General features: G+C 39.5%; 1 protein-coding gene across 1 annotated transcript; it reads left to right on the top strand.

Annotated features, from left to right (window-relative positions):
* The first annotated feature begins 2,348 nt into the window (after window positions 1–2,348).
* Window positions 2,349–4,997, top strand: LOC138905947 (structural maintenance of chromosomes protein 3-like). Its single transcript, XM_070194461.1, has 4 exons — window positions 2,349–2,555; window positions 2,672–3,395; window positions 3,484–3,893; window positions 4,359–4,997. Exons 1-4 carry the CDS (start codon window positions 2,349–2,351, stop codon window positions 4,995–4,997), a joined length of 1,980 nt encoding a protein of 659 aa, XP_070050562.1.
* Window positions 4,998–13,701: the final 8,704 nt, after the last annotated feature.

The following is a 13,701-nucleotide window of genomic DNA, read 5'->3' as shown; positions in this document are numbered from 1 at the left end:
CTAGTTGAGAATCATTCTTCCAAATCATTTCCGAATAACCTGGAAACCAAAACCGACGATTCACACAAGTCATAATACATCATACGATGCTACTCAAGACTTCAAATAACTGAACGGAATACAAATGCTCAAAACGACAGGCTGGGTCATTACACAACTCCATTTCGTATTTCCATTACAATGGTTCTACTTTACCAGCAGCTAGGTCTTGCTTCACTTCTTTGTTCTCTTATGCTAGTATTGATGATCCCAATGGAGGTAAATGAAGGTCCATTTTTCTCTTCATGTCTGATTAACAAAGGCGGACCTACCCTTTGGGTTGAGGGGTCACTGGCCCCGATAACTTCGCAAAAAGGATTGAATATATGTATGTATATTTTAAATAACAGGTATATATTTTGATTGGCATCCTAGGATTCAAATCTTCGGCAGCTGCATTGGTCGCGTGCAATGCCAAGGCACAAGCCAAGAGTGATGTGCCAATACAAACCATGTGGTTTTCATACTTTGAGTTTGAAGGAGCGACTTGGAATATTAAGTGTTAGAATGTTCGAGTTGAAATATTAGAAAGTTGATATTGTCCCACCGGACAACTATCATATCTGTATCATGGTTGACACGTATAAATAGGTGCGTCTTGTATTCATCAAGTCATGAAGTAATTGACATTTCTCCTCTCACTTATTTTCTCACACTTGATATTTGATTCATTTGTTTTACGAACATGTTGAAAGTTCAATTGTGTCATTGCAACGACTGGAGGAATTGTTCTTAGCTGAAGAGAGAAACCTCTTATGTTGACAGTATTTTTGTTTTGTATACATCGTATGTTGTTTGTCAAGTAAGATATATGAAATAGAAGAATACGTGTCAATGACCTGATTAATATGGAATACAAGGCCAACGTGTTTAAGTGTTTATGTGTGTCTATACTACACTGATGATACATTTATGTGTGTCTATACTACACTTATGATACGTTTCCATTGAGGACACTAATATATACTTGCACACCTGAGCAACTTTAATTTTACTATCTCGCATGTCATATCCATCAATTTTACTACACTGATGATTCTGGTATGCCATAGCTCTTTTTCTTTTCATATTATGCATGTAAGTATTGTATTATTTTGCATTGTCTTAATATTATATGTATCACTATTAACTTGATATTGCTTACAGTCTCTGGAACGAGGTGATCCAGCTTGGGTGGGCCACTTATATGCTTTTCTGATTTTTGTTGGGGTGGTAAGATTCAATCTTCATCATGTTAAATGCATATTATTTCATTTCTTTCATTTAATGGCACCGAGAAGGTGTCCAAGTTTATCATGAACATATAATAGGAAGGAAACGGAAATAAAATAAGAATAGGAAGTAATAAGTTATGTGTCTTTTTGTATTTTGATGATCTAACAAATTTCATGATAAGAACTAGATTGGGAACCTGTTACACATCCTCAGAGTGATCAAGAACAACAAGCCTCAAGTTTAACACTAGTTCCAACAACTTGAGTCAAAGAAATGGTAGTGGGAACAGATGGACATCAATTCCCGTGCTGACAGTACAAGTCAACTCTCTACAGCTGTAAAGTCGCTAGCACTGTTTCTCTGCACACGCAACAGTACAAATAGTGCAACAGTCACTTTATGGAGTATGCCTTATACCGGATAATTGCATACATCATTCCAATGATATCACTTGTATATTACCAATATGAGAAAAGGGATAAACACACACTTGCACAACCCTAAATCATCAAGTTTCTCTCTCAAGTGTGCTGCCGACTTTTAGTGACTTCAAGGCTTCAAGAACAAAGCAACAACAGTACGAAGGACCAAATTCCAGCACTGTGTTACCATATGTCCTTAGTATTGTTGTATCTTTTTTAGAGTGATCTACTTGTAATTCCTACTCAGCTTAGCTAGAACCATTCTATAGGAAACTATTTGTAAAACCATAAACCTTGTGTTTGTGTCTTAGCTAAAGTTAGTCAAAGTGTGAGCTTTGTAATAGAGTTATTACAAAGAGGCTTGTAATAGAGTTATTACAAGTAGGTGAGGGATTAAGAGGTTAATTCTTAGGTTACAATAGTTTGTAATCTTCAGTTTGCTCAGTTAGTGAAGTTGAAATCCTACAAGTGTAGGTCATGGTTTTTAATCCTGTGAGCTGGGAGTTTTCCACGTAAAACTCTGTTGTGTCATTTACTTATTGTTGTTTATGCGTGTTCTGTGGGAACTGATGAAGAACCAGGTTCTCTATACAATTTGGTGGACCCTTAGTTTCTATCAATTGGTATCGGAGCATGTTCTTTCTTTAAGGCTAACACCTAGAAAGGATCCACATGGCTGCTCCACCAAACTTTGAAGAAGGTCAATCTACCTATAGACCACCAAGACTCAATGGACAATACTACGGATGGTGGAAGACAAGGATCCATGATTTTATCATGGCTGAAGATGCAGAGCTCTGGGATGTCATCTGCGATGGACCCTTCGTTCCCATAAAGACCATTGGCGAGCTAGCAGTGACAGTTCCAAAGACAAGGAAGGTGTACAATGATGCTGCCACAAAGCTATAGAGAAGAACTTCTGAGAAATAAATATCCTTGTCTGTGGTATTGGTCCAAACGAGTATAACAGAATTTCAGCCTGTCAATCTGTCAAGGAGATCTGGGAGGCTCTCTTAACAGCACATGAAGGAACAACTCAAGTCAAGCAGTCAAAGATCAACATGCTCACCACTGAGTATGAACTCTTCAGGATGAAGGATGATGAGTCCATTCAGGACATGCACACTCGATTCATCTCCATCATCAATGAGCTTCACTCTGTAGGAGAGATCATTCAAAGGAACAAACTTATCAGGAAAATATTTAGTGTATTACCTGGTTCTTGGGAAAGCAAAGTCAATGCCATCACAGAGGCACATGATCTGCAAAAGCTGGCCATTGATGAACTCATCGGAAATCTGAAGACGTACGAAATGAAGAAAAAGAAGGACCATAAAAGAAGAGAACCCAAAAAGGAGAAGAACCTGGTCGTCAAGGCCGACAACAATGACTCAAGTGGTGAGGATGATGACATGGCTTATCTGACAAAAAGATTTCAGAAAATGGTTCGCATAAATGGAGGCATTCCAAAAAGGGGTTGCTCCAGCAGACCAAAAGGCTATGATTTGTTTCATAAATGTGGGAAGCTAGGTCATTTCATCAAAGACTGTCCTCTACATAAGAAAGACCAGTACAAGCACAACACAGCCAAAACAGCCAAAAGGAACCCAGTTCCTGACAGGAGATTCAAGAGAAAAGATGTTGCTGACAATGTTATGAAACAAACTCTTACTGCATGGGGAGATTCCTTTGGTGAATCTAGGGAAGATGATAAACAAGGTGACACCTTTATGATGGCCGTTTAAAGCAAAGCAGCTAGATATGACTCTATCTTTGCCCTGATGGCTAAAATCTGACAATGATGAAGACGATGATGACGATGAGCTAAGTTTTCTGGAGGTTCAAAGACATTTGAAGTCTTACTCTCAAAAGAAGATTATATCCTTGGCAAATGTTCTAATTGATACTTATCATAATCTCATCAGTGATAAAAATATGTTAACTATAGAACTGGGAGAGGTAGAACATGAGAGAGATGATCTAGTAGTTGTAATGGTCGATTTAAAAAAAACTATTGAGGATTTAAAGAAAGAAAATGATGCTCTAACTGAGAAGATTGAAAACGTAGAGCATGAGAGAGATGACTTGTTGGTAGAAGTTATGAATCTAAAAGAAACAATTGAGGAATTAAAAAGGGAAAACAGTTCTGGGAGCACCCAAAAGGGAAAGGAAGTTGCAAGTGAGGCACACCTTAAGCTTGAAAATGAGCTCAAAATGGTGAAATCTAGTCTGTGTGCTGAACTTGAAATAAACAAACAACTTTAGGAAGATCTAGACAGAGTAAAAAATGACCTAAAAAAATATCTAAAGTGGACCTCGTTCTCTCATGCAATCACTTCCATGTATAAAAACAATGGGGGAACAGGCAGGGAATTAGGTTCCAAAAGGAAAAGACTCCCTACAATACACATAGCAAGTACGTTACTGTCCCTAATAACTGGCTTTGCACTCACTGTGTTAACATTAGGTACTTTAAAGAAACTTGTAAATCTAGATTTCAGTCCCAACAAAAAAACAAAGTTTTTGTTGAAAAAGTAACTACTGCTAAAGAACTCAGTCCCTTAAATAAAAAACGTGTGATGCCTGCTTGGACAAAAAGAAGTTTAATTCACCCTTTTCCTCACTACGAGGGACCCAAACTTGTTTGGATTCCTAAGTCTAATCCTTAATTTCCTTGTGCAGGGAGCAATGAAAGGAAGAAACCAAAGATGGTATATGGATAGTGGCTGCTCTAAGCATATGACTGGAAGCACCGATGATTTTCTTTCACTCAAAGCCCTGCAAGGAGGGAGTGTTTCCTTTAGCAATGGCAAAAAGGGATACATTCTAGGAGTAAGAAGAGTTGGGGAGACACTCACTGCATCAATTGAGAATATGTACTATGTGAATGGCTTGAAATATATCCTACTGAGTGTCTCTCAAATTTGCGACAAAGGAAATAAAGTGGAATTCTTATCAAAGACTTGCACTGTCACCAATTTTGTAACTGGTGATATGGTTCTGATGGCAAATGGAAAGGTTGACTTGATGATTCAAGTCATGGAATCCAACAAAGAAGATGCAGCAGAATCTCTAGCTGATACGGAAGAACCCGGTTCCTCTATCACAACAATTGAAGCAGTGAACAAAGTTGTTGATGTCATGCAAGGAACTCCTAATGTTGAGCTGAGAAGTGGCACTCACTCCTCCATTGATTCCAACAATGGATCCCATTCAATGGAACCTAGGTATTCTCACAATGATATTCAGGTGTCCAACTGGAAGCACAAAAGTTCACATCCTCTCCAAAATGTGATCACTCCTCTTGATTTAGTAATTTAAACAAGATCAACGACAAGAAGCTCACTTTCCTTCTCAGCTTTCCTTTCTCAAATTGAGCCCAAAAATAATAAAGGAAGCATTGAAAGATGCTGATTGGATTACTGCTATGCAAGAAGATCTCCATCAATTTGAGAGGAACAACGTATGACACCTGGTTCCTCGACCCTCGGACAAAACTGTTATAGGAACTAGGTGGGTGTTCAGAAACAAGCTTGATGAGTTTGGGAATACAATAAGGAACAAGGCCATGTTATTAGTTCAAGGCTATAAAAAAGACGAAGGTATTGATTATGATGAGACTTTTGCCCAGTTGCTCGAATGGAAGCCATCTGAATTCTCATTGCCTTTGCATCTCATATGGAATTCAAATTGTTCCAAATAGATGTCAAAAATGCATTTCTGAATGGGTATTTAAAGGAAGAAGTATTTGTCAAACAACCATCTGGTTTTGAGTGTCATGAGCATCCTGAACATGTATTCAAACTTGACAAGGCACTATATGGCTTGAAACAGGCCCCCCCATGCATGGTATGAAAGGTTGTCCAGGTTCCTTCTGAAAAGTGGTTTTACAAGAGGAAGAATTGAAAATACTCTATTTTTAAAGAAATGAGGGAGGAACCTGCTCATTGTGCAAGTTTATGTTGACGGCATCATCTTTGGTGCAACAAATGATTCCTTGCGTGAGGAGTTTTCCAAGCTTATGGGAAGCGAGTTTGAAATGAGCATGATGGGGGAGCTAAATTTCTTCCTAGGTTTGCAAGTTAAGCAAACCTCTAAGGGAACGATGATAAGTCAGCAGAAGTACATTAAAGAGCATATGAAGAGATTTGAAATGGAAAGTTGAAAAACCATTAATACTCATATTGCCATTGCCACTTGTCTGGACATGGATGAACTTGGTTCTCTTGTGAACGAAACCATGTACAGAGGTATTATTGGTTCACTCTTGTATCTCACAGCCGACAAATATCATTATATTGTATTCAGTGTGGGATTATGTGCTATATTCCAATCAAGTCCAAAGGAATCTCATCTGAAAGCTGCCAAGAGGATTCTAAGGTATCTCAAAGGAACACAGGACCTGGATCTCTACTATCCTTTAGGAGACGATTTTGACTTATGCTGATTATGCTGGTTGTCTGGTGGATAGAAAGAGAACATCTGGCATGACACATTTTCTCGGGTCATGTTTGATTTCATGGGGTACAAAGAAACAAAACTCTGTGGCTCTTTCAACTGCAGAAGCTGAATATGTGGCAGCCGCCTCTTGTTGTGCTCAACTGCCGTTCATCAAGCAACAAGTGGAAGATTTTGGTGTATTTTCTGATTGTGTGCCATTACTGTGTGATAACACTAGTGCTCTCAACATGGCAAAGAACCCGGTTCAGCATAAGAGAACAAAGCACATTGATGTGCGACATTATTTTCTCAGAGATAATGTTAAAAAAGGTCTTAACTGCATGAAGCTCTGCAAAATAGAGGGCCGAGTGGAAGATATCTTCACCAAAGCACTAAGCAGAGAGAACTTTGAAATGAATCGACTGGCATTGGGGCTTATAAAATCAAACTGAGTACAACGTCCCTCAATGATTGGCTATGAAAGAATAAATAGGTAAAACTGCTAAAAAGTGTATTTAGCAATTTTTAACTCATCTCTATATTGTTATAGGTAAACACACATTGCATTTACAGAGCAAACAAGAAGATTATAACGTTGCATCTTGGTAAAAGGATGAGGCTCACATTTACAAAACTAAGTCAGGGAACCTGGTTCCCTTGACTTAGGTTAGTAGTTCATTTTTTACTTTCATGCACATTTAAACAGCTATTAAAGTGCCATGTCATTAAATGTTTCCGTCTCTATCTCTCATCCATTTAAAACTCAAACGTCACACCCCTTACAAACTGACCCGTCTACCCAGTAAGTTATACCCGTTTATAACCGGTCCCTCACCCCCTATAAATAACCCCAAAAGACGTCTCTTTCCCAACTATCATCATCAAAGCCACAAAATTTCCCCTCTCTCTTAAAAAACAAACCCTCTCTATCTTGTGTCTCTAATTCCAGACTCCACTATGTATCAGAATCCAGAGATTTCAAACACTTCTAGTGTCATCCCTACAGTGTCTTCGTCTCACGAAGCACTGGAACGAGAGTCTAGGTCCCAACCGTTACCCAGTCAAAACCCCATACCAGACCAACAACCACCTCGTGTCTCTTCTCCAACCCCATCGAGTTCTGGTTCTCACTGCAATTGTAAGACTCAAACCCCTAAAAGATTTGTTGTTGCGACCTCTCCCTCTGCCTCGCCAAAAAAAATGGCAGACAAAATAGTAGACGGAAAAGAGGGACAAAAAGTCTCTAGTCAACAAATTGGGGAAATCTCTAAAGCCCAACAAGATGTTGTTCGCAGTGATGAAATATCATAAGTGCCCGCTCCAAGTTCTGATATGAATATTGCTACTCCGACAGGTAATATTCCTCCTGCATCTTCTGATTCTATTCTGGTGTAAATGAGAGAGAAGCAATAGATAATATGCTATTGATTGCTACTGAAAGAGGGTTGGTTGGAGGGTACGAGGGTGGTGATGTGACCACTGGGTCTCAAGGTGAAGGTGAAGGGCATATAGTTAAAGGTGGGGAACTGGTGCCTCTTGAAAACTTGGCAACAGTCAGTACTACTGGGGAAACAACAGAGGTACCTGATCCCTCTGCCTAAGAAGAGCACTCTGTTCCCACTTGGGATGACACCCCATGCTCCTCAAAAGAGCCCCATGCCAGTATTGATCTCGCTCCTTCTCCTCACTTTGATGCAATGGACCCCTGTTTGAAGAGGAAAATGAAAATAGTGAGGAAGACTATGATAATGTGACTGTGGCAAGCTTTATTGCTTCTAGAAGTGGTAGGGTAGTTCCCAAAGAGCACATTCTTAAAATACCCACTACGAGGCTACAAAAGAAGGAAACTTTTGAGTCTGTTTTAAAGAAAAACAAGGATGAAAGAAGAGGTGGTTAGTGAAAGGGGGAAAGCTAGTGAATGAGGAAGATGTGCCTCTAGAAAATGTTGTTCATATTGATGATGAAGGGGTGAATAAGGAACCTGCTTCCTTAATTCGTAAATCCTTTAAGAAACCTGTGACTCCAAAGCCCAAGAAAGGTTCATCTGTGAAAGCTGTAGAGGTTGATGAAGTGAAGAATGTTGAGGGAGAGAAGTTTGGTGAGCAATCTGGTGAGAAGTCTGAAAAGAAGGAGAAAAATGTGAAAACGTCTGTGAAGAGGAAAGCTAGTGACAAAGAGGAACCTGGTTCGTCCAAGAAGGCCAAAGTGAGTGTGTCAAAGGTTGAAAGCAGAGAAAACCTTAGGAAGAAGAGGGTGCTATGGGGAAGAACATTTGACGCTGACATTCTCGAGATGTCAGGGATGAAACAGCTAGTGGACATTTGCAAATTTCAGAAGTGGACTCATTTGTTTGCCAATCAGAGTCCCAAGGTTTCTGAGGAGGAGGTTCGTAGCTTCTACGCATATATGTTTACAGTGGAAGATGATAACATTTTCTAGAAGGTCCATGAAGTAGATTTTGTGATGGACGAGACTGTTCAAGGGAGTATTTTGGGAGTACCTACTGAAGGACTCTCATCTGTTGAAGGGACATGTTCCCCTAACTTTAGAAGAGTCATTCTGAAGGATCAAGCTGTGCAGCAGGGGGAGCAGGTGCACAAGAAGGCCCTCCTTCCATGATATCAACTTATGTTTGAAATGGTGAATAAGGACTTGCTTCCACGCGCATAAAGGTGCTCAATCACTTTAAAATCATACTTGTTCCTCATGGAAGCTCTGGATGCATACACCACCATCAATCTACCTGCTATTATGATTGAGCACATGAAGAAGGTGGCAGATTTCAAGGACGGAAACCATGGTTTACCTTACGGGTTCTTGCTCACTAAGGTGTTTGAATTCTTCAAAGACCCTTTGGGAAGAGCATCAGTGGGAACTCGCAAGCAAACCTTCTCAAAGACAACCTTGGAGGAATGTGAGTGTATTGACAAGAAAGGGGGTGTTGACAATAATTTCACTATTTCTCAATTGATTGATGCTCAGAATGCTGCAAATGAGGAAATAAGGAGGTTGAAGGCGAGGCATGCCATTCTTGAAGGGCAGCTTAGCCAGGCCAAGGAGGAACCTGGTTGTAGCAGTGTACAAAGCACAGAGGTTACTCGCCTGACCAATGAAAATACAGACCTGAGGAAATAGGTCGAGAACCTGAAGGAGCGGCTGATGAACGAGCAACTGTCTGAAAATGCTCGAATGGACATCCTTCTCAGAACCCTTGCCTCCTCATCCCTTCCTCCCCTTCTAGTGCCCCTAAACAGTTCCCTTCCCAGTGTCCAGTTTGACTTATGTTTGTTCTACTTTAGTGTCTTTTGTTGTTCTTTTGGCTTATACTTTAAGTTGTTTTTATGTGGATGTTTGTGTAACAATGGTTCTACTATCTCTGTTCTCTTCTCTTTCAAATTAATGAGCATCTCATATTTTGCTACGCATTTTATACTCTTGGGCTCTGTTTTTAGCCATGTTGTGTGCACACATGTGGCATGAGTTAATTTTGCTAAACTTCTTTTTGCCTTTACTTATGTATAATTTTTTTATGATGCTAAAAGGGGGAAGAAAATTGATTAATTGAGAGGGGGAGCATTGAGAGGGGGAATAAAGTCGTTTTGCAGGGAAAATTGTATAGAGATCTGGTTCTCAGGGGGAACTTCAATTATAAGTTTGTCGTCATCAAAAAGGGAAAAATTAATAAGTTATGTGCCTTTTTGTATTTTGATGATAAAAGAAACTTCATGATAAGAACCAGATTGGGAACCTGTTACACATCCTCAGAGTGATCAAGAACAACAAGCCTCAAGTCTGGCACTGGTTCTAACAACTTGAGTCAAAGAAACGGTAGAGGGAACAGATGGACACCAGTTCCCTTGCTTACATTACAAGTAAACTCTCCATAGCTGTATAGTTGCTGCACTGTTTCTCTGCACACTCAATAGTACAAACAGTGCAACAGTCACTTTATGGAGCATGCCTTGTACCAGATAATTGCATACATCATCCCAATGACATCACTTGTATATTACCAACATGAAGCAAGGGAAAAACAAATACTTGCACAACCCTAAATCATCAAGTTTCTCTCTCAAGTGTGTTGCCGACTTTGAGTGACTTCAAGGCTTCAAGAACAAAGCAACAACAGAACGAAGGACCAGATTCCAGCATTGTGTTACCATATGTCCTTAGTATTGTTTTCCCTTTGTTAGAGTGATCTACTTGTAATTCTTACTCAGCTTAGCTAGAAGCATTCTATAGGAAACCATTTATAAAACCATAAACCTTGTGTTTATGTCTTGGATAGAGTTAGTCAAAGTGTGAGCTTTGTAATAGAGTTATTACAAAGAGGCTTGTAATAGAGTTATTACAAGTAGGTGAGCGATTAAGAGGTTAATTCCTAGATTACAATAGTTTGTAATCTAAAGTTTGCTCAGTTAGTGAAGTTGAAATCCTACAAGTATAAGTCGTGATTTTTAATCCCGTAAGCTGGGAGTTTTCCACGTAAAACATTGTTGTGCCATTTACTTATCGTTGTTTGTGTGTGTTCAGTGGGAACTGATAGAAAACCTGGTTCTCTATACAGTTTGGTGGACCCTTTGTTTCTATCAGGAAGGATTAAATAGCTCTTGATATTCTTGAATGCTCGTCTATTTCTTTCTGTCCATACCGACCTAGAATGGCAAAGTGGAGTCAATGAGGAAGGAGGAAATACCTTGAACTAAATTATATTATCTGGTTTTGTAACGGTGATCACTTAGTTTACTTCTTTCTCATGAATGGAAGGTTCAGAATCTTGATTCTCTGGGCATTCAATTAGCTTTATTTAGAAAGTTTAATCAATCTAATTGTCTATGCACTTTCTAAAATGTATGTCTTACTTGATCCAGTCATTTGGAGTACTATGTGAAGCTCAGTACTATCAGAATGTAATGCATGTTGGTTTCAGGATGAGAACAACTCTGGTAACTTCTTTATCATTAATATAAAATATGACGCATTGACGCGACACATTCAAGGGGATGTGTCATGGTGTGTGTTATTTGCAGATGATGTTGTTCTGATTGATGAGACGTAGAGACTAGTTAATGAAAGGCTGGAGGTTTAGAGACAGACTCTTGAGTCTAAAGGTTTCAAGCTGAGCAGGACTAGGAAGGAGTAATTAAAGTGCAAGTTCAGTAACGTTGGGCGCCATCACGGCCCATTGTGAATTTTTGGTCGTGACACAACCTCTCTGCCATTCCAAGATAGAGGTATGGCTACGTACATCCTGCCCTCCCCAAACTTAACTTATGGGAATTCACTAGGTTTGTTGTTGTTGTAAATCTTATAATTTGATTTTCTCATCTAGTCTCTCTTCTGTTTTTAATCATTTGGTACAGTTCACGCACACTGCATGATTATTTCTTAAGATGTTTGCTTTTACCTAATCCATTACTTTAATTTGCAGATAAATCTTGATGAAACTAATTTCCTTTTTTTTAAACTATTATTTTTTATGATCTCACATTTAAAGTTCTGACATTGCCACACTGTGTATATGACTATGAAAACTGTAACAATGTCCGTCATCTTTAAAACCACACAATTTTTATCTTTGATGAAGTAGAGTACAAAAAGGCTAACAAGTAGAGGAAAAAAGAAATTTTAATATACTTAGTTTGACAATATAATTTATGGTCAAACAAAAGTTCAACTGTTTACCTTTCACTTTTTCTGCAGACACATACCAGTTAAAGTCCTTATTTGTCTGTTTGTTTTCAGTCAAAAACGGATAACAATTAAATTTATATGTGGTTTTAAGGATACACAAATTAATTTAATACAAATAAAAAATTGCATTAGATTAAACAAGTAAGGGGCGTGATTAATTTCCAAACAAGTAAAGCGAGCGATCTTGAATTCAGTAACAACTTGATGAAACTGTCTGCCTTCGGTCCCAGGTTTACAATAATGAAGAACTAGTGAAATAAAGCAAGAACTTTGAATAACAGAGAAAATAAAAATATATTGCCTTGATATGCGTGTTACAATAGTTGTCTAATGAATAGTTAGACTCCCTTTATATAGTGGGGGAGTTTTACCTTAGGTACAATTCCATAAAAGGTAACAATTTTCTGTTTTACCAATCACTGATATTTTGCCGATACGTGCTGAGATTCATGCCGTGATATCCGGCCGGGTACGGATATACCGACCCTTTGTTAGTCATGCTCGATTATCTGGTAATGGTCTCCGAAGTTTTGGAATTTGAATCGGTCTGGGGGACGTGGCCTCGATTCCTCATAGGGCAGGTGTTTTAGCCAGACCCCAACTCGAGGGACTCTTTGCTCCAATTCTGGTTTCTTACGGTCATGTCTATGCTCCGTTTAATTCATCGAGAACCGAGGTGTCCCACGAGCTCGGTCTCACCATTATACAGATAGTCCCCTCGTTTCTTTGAGAGTAAGTTTACTAAAATGACGAGAAACGACATATGCACTTTGATTCCTTCTTTAATACGCAGTGATAGAGATGAAAAAGAATTTGAAACGTCCTATTAGTCGTGTCGCGATGACTACAAACACGCATCAGCCATAGGCAAGTCACCCCTGAATGCGAAACGGCGTGAAACCTCTATAAATACTTTCCTCCTTCGTTTATTTTTTAACTTTTGACCAAGCTTCCACTTTCCAATTTTCAGGATATCACTAACCTTCTTCTCATTCTCATACTTTTACCTCTGTTCTCGAATATTCCTCAATAAGTTTCGAGTTTTTACCTAATTTTCACTCAAACCAGTGCACTTGACTTTTCATCTTTCAACCTTTCTTCATATTTTTCAAGCTTTTTTCAAATAACAAAGGCTAAAACTTCAAAATCTGTTCCGCACCAAGTCGCTTCTTCTTCTTCACAACTGACTGCTGAAATCGAGGAAATCACTCCCGATATGGTCGTCCTCGAGAGGTCCACTCCTGATAGAGCTACCGACGAACTGGCTCCCGAGCCTCCCTTAAAACTGTTCGTCCCCGGTGGTTGTTCGATTGCTTATGACTTCAAGGTTGAAAGGCCCTCGTCGGTGCAGGTTCGGGGTGAGGTGGCATCAAGATATATATGCTCGATCACCGAAGAAGTCCTTCCCGAGGTCCAAAAGGACTGTAACTGGGTGGGCAAGAACATAGTGGCCCCCGGTCCTGAGGACGACATTACTACCCATGCGGAGGGTTATCTAAGTGTTTATACCTATCCCTTCACATTGGGCCTGGTGGGCTCAGTTATTCTGAACTTTTGTAAGAGGTAAGAAGTGTGCCTCAGTCAGATTCATCCGTCGCTGTGGAGGATCGTGATCCTCCTCTGATATTTTGCGAACAAGACTGAATCCCGTCGGTTCACCATCGATCACCTACTCTGTCTATACAGTCCTCAAATCTTCTAAGAGGGGATAATAAAGCTCACACGTTGGGCTAGCAAAGCCCCATTCTCGAGTATCGATGAAGACCGTGATCAGGGCTAGCAGGGACGCTTTGTTCGGGTAAAGACCGAGAGGTGGAATGCATCACGTAAGTACAACTTTCCTTTAAATGTTGATTTTATGTTTATCTCCTTTTCCCTCATTATTACTTGT

The sequence above is a fragment of the Nicotiana tomentosiformis genome, chromosome 2 (genome assembly GCF_000390325.3).
Source record: "Nicotiana tomentosiformis chromosome 2, ASM39032v3, whole genome shotgun sequence".
NCBI lineage: Eukaryota > Viridiplantae > Streptophyta > Magnoliopsida > Solanales > Solanaceae > Nicotiana > Nicotiana tomentosiformis.
The sequence above is the reverse complement of the archived record's forward strand: the minus strand, read 5'-3'. Positions and strand labels throughout refer to the sequence as shown.

Coding starts and splice junctions, on each gene's coding strand:
- LOC138905947 (XM_070194461.1), top strand. CDS start 2,349: ATGGCTGCTCCACCAAACTTTGAAGAAGGTCAATCTACCTATAGACCA. Junction 3,396..3,483: donor TAGGGAAGATGATAAACAAG/GTGACACCTTTA, acceptor ACAATGATGAAG/ACGATGATGACGATGAGCTA. Junction 3,894..4,358: donor TTGAAAATGAGCTCAAAATG/GTGAAATCTAGT, acceptor TTCCTTGTGCAG/GGAGCAATGAAAGGAAGAAA.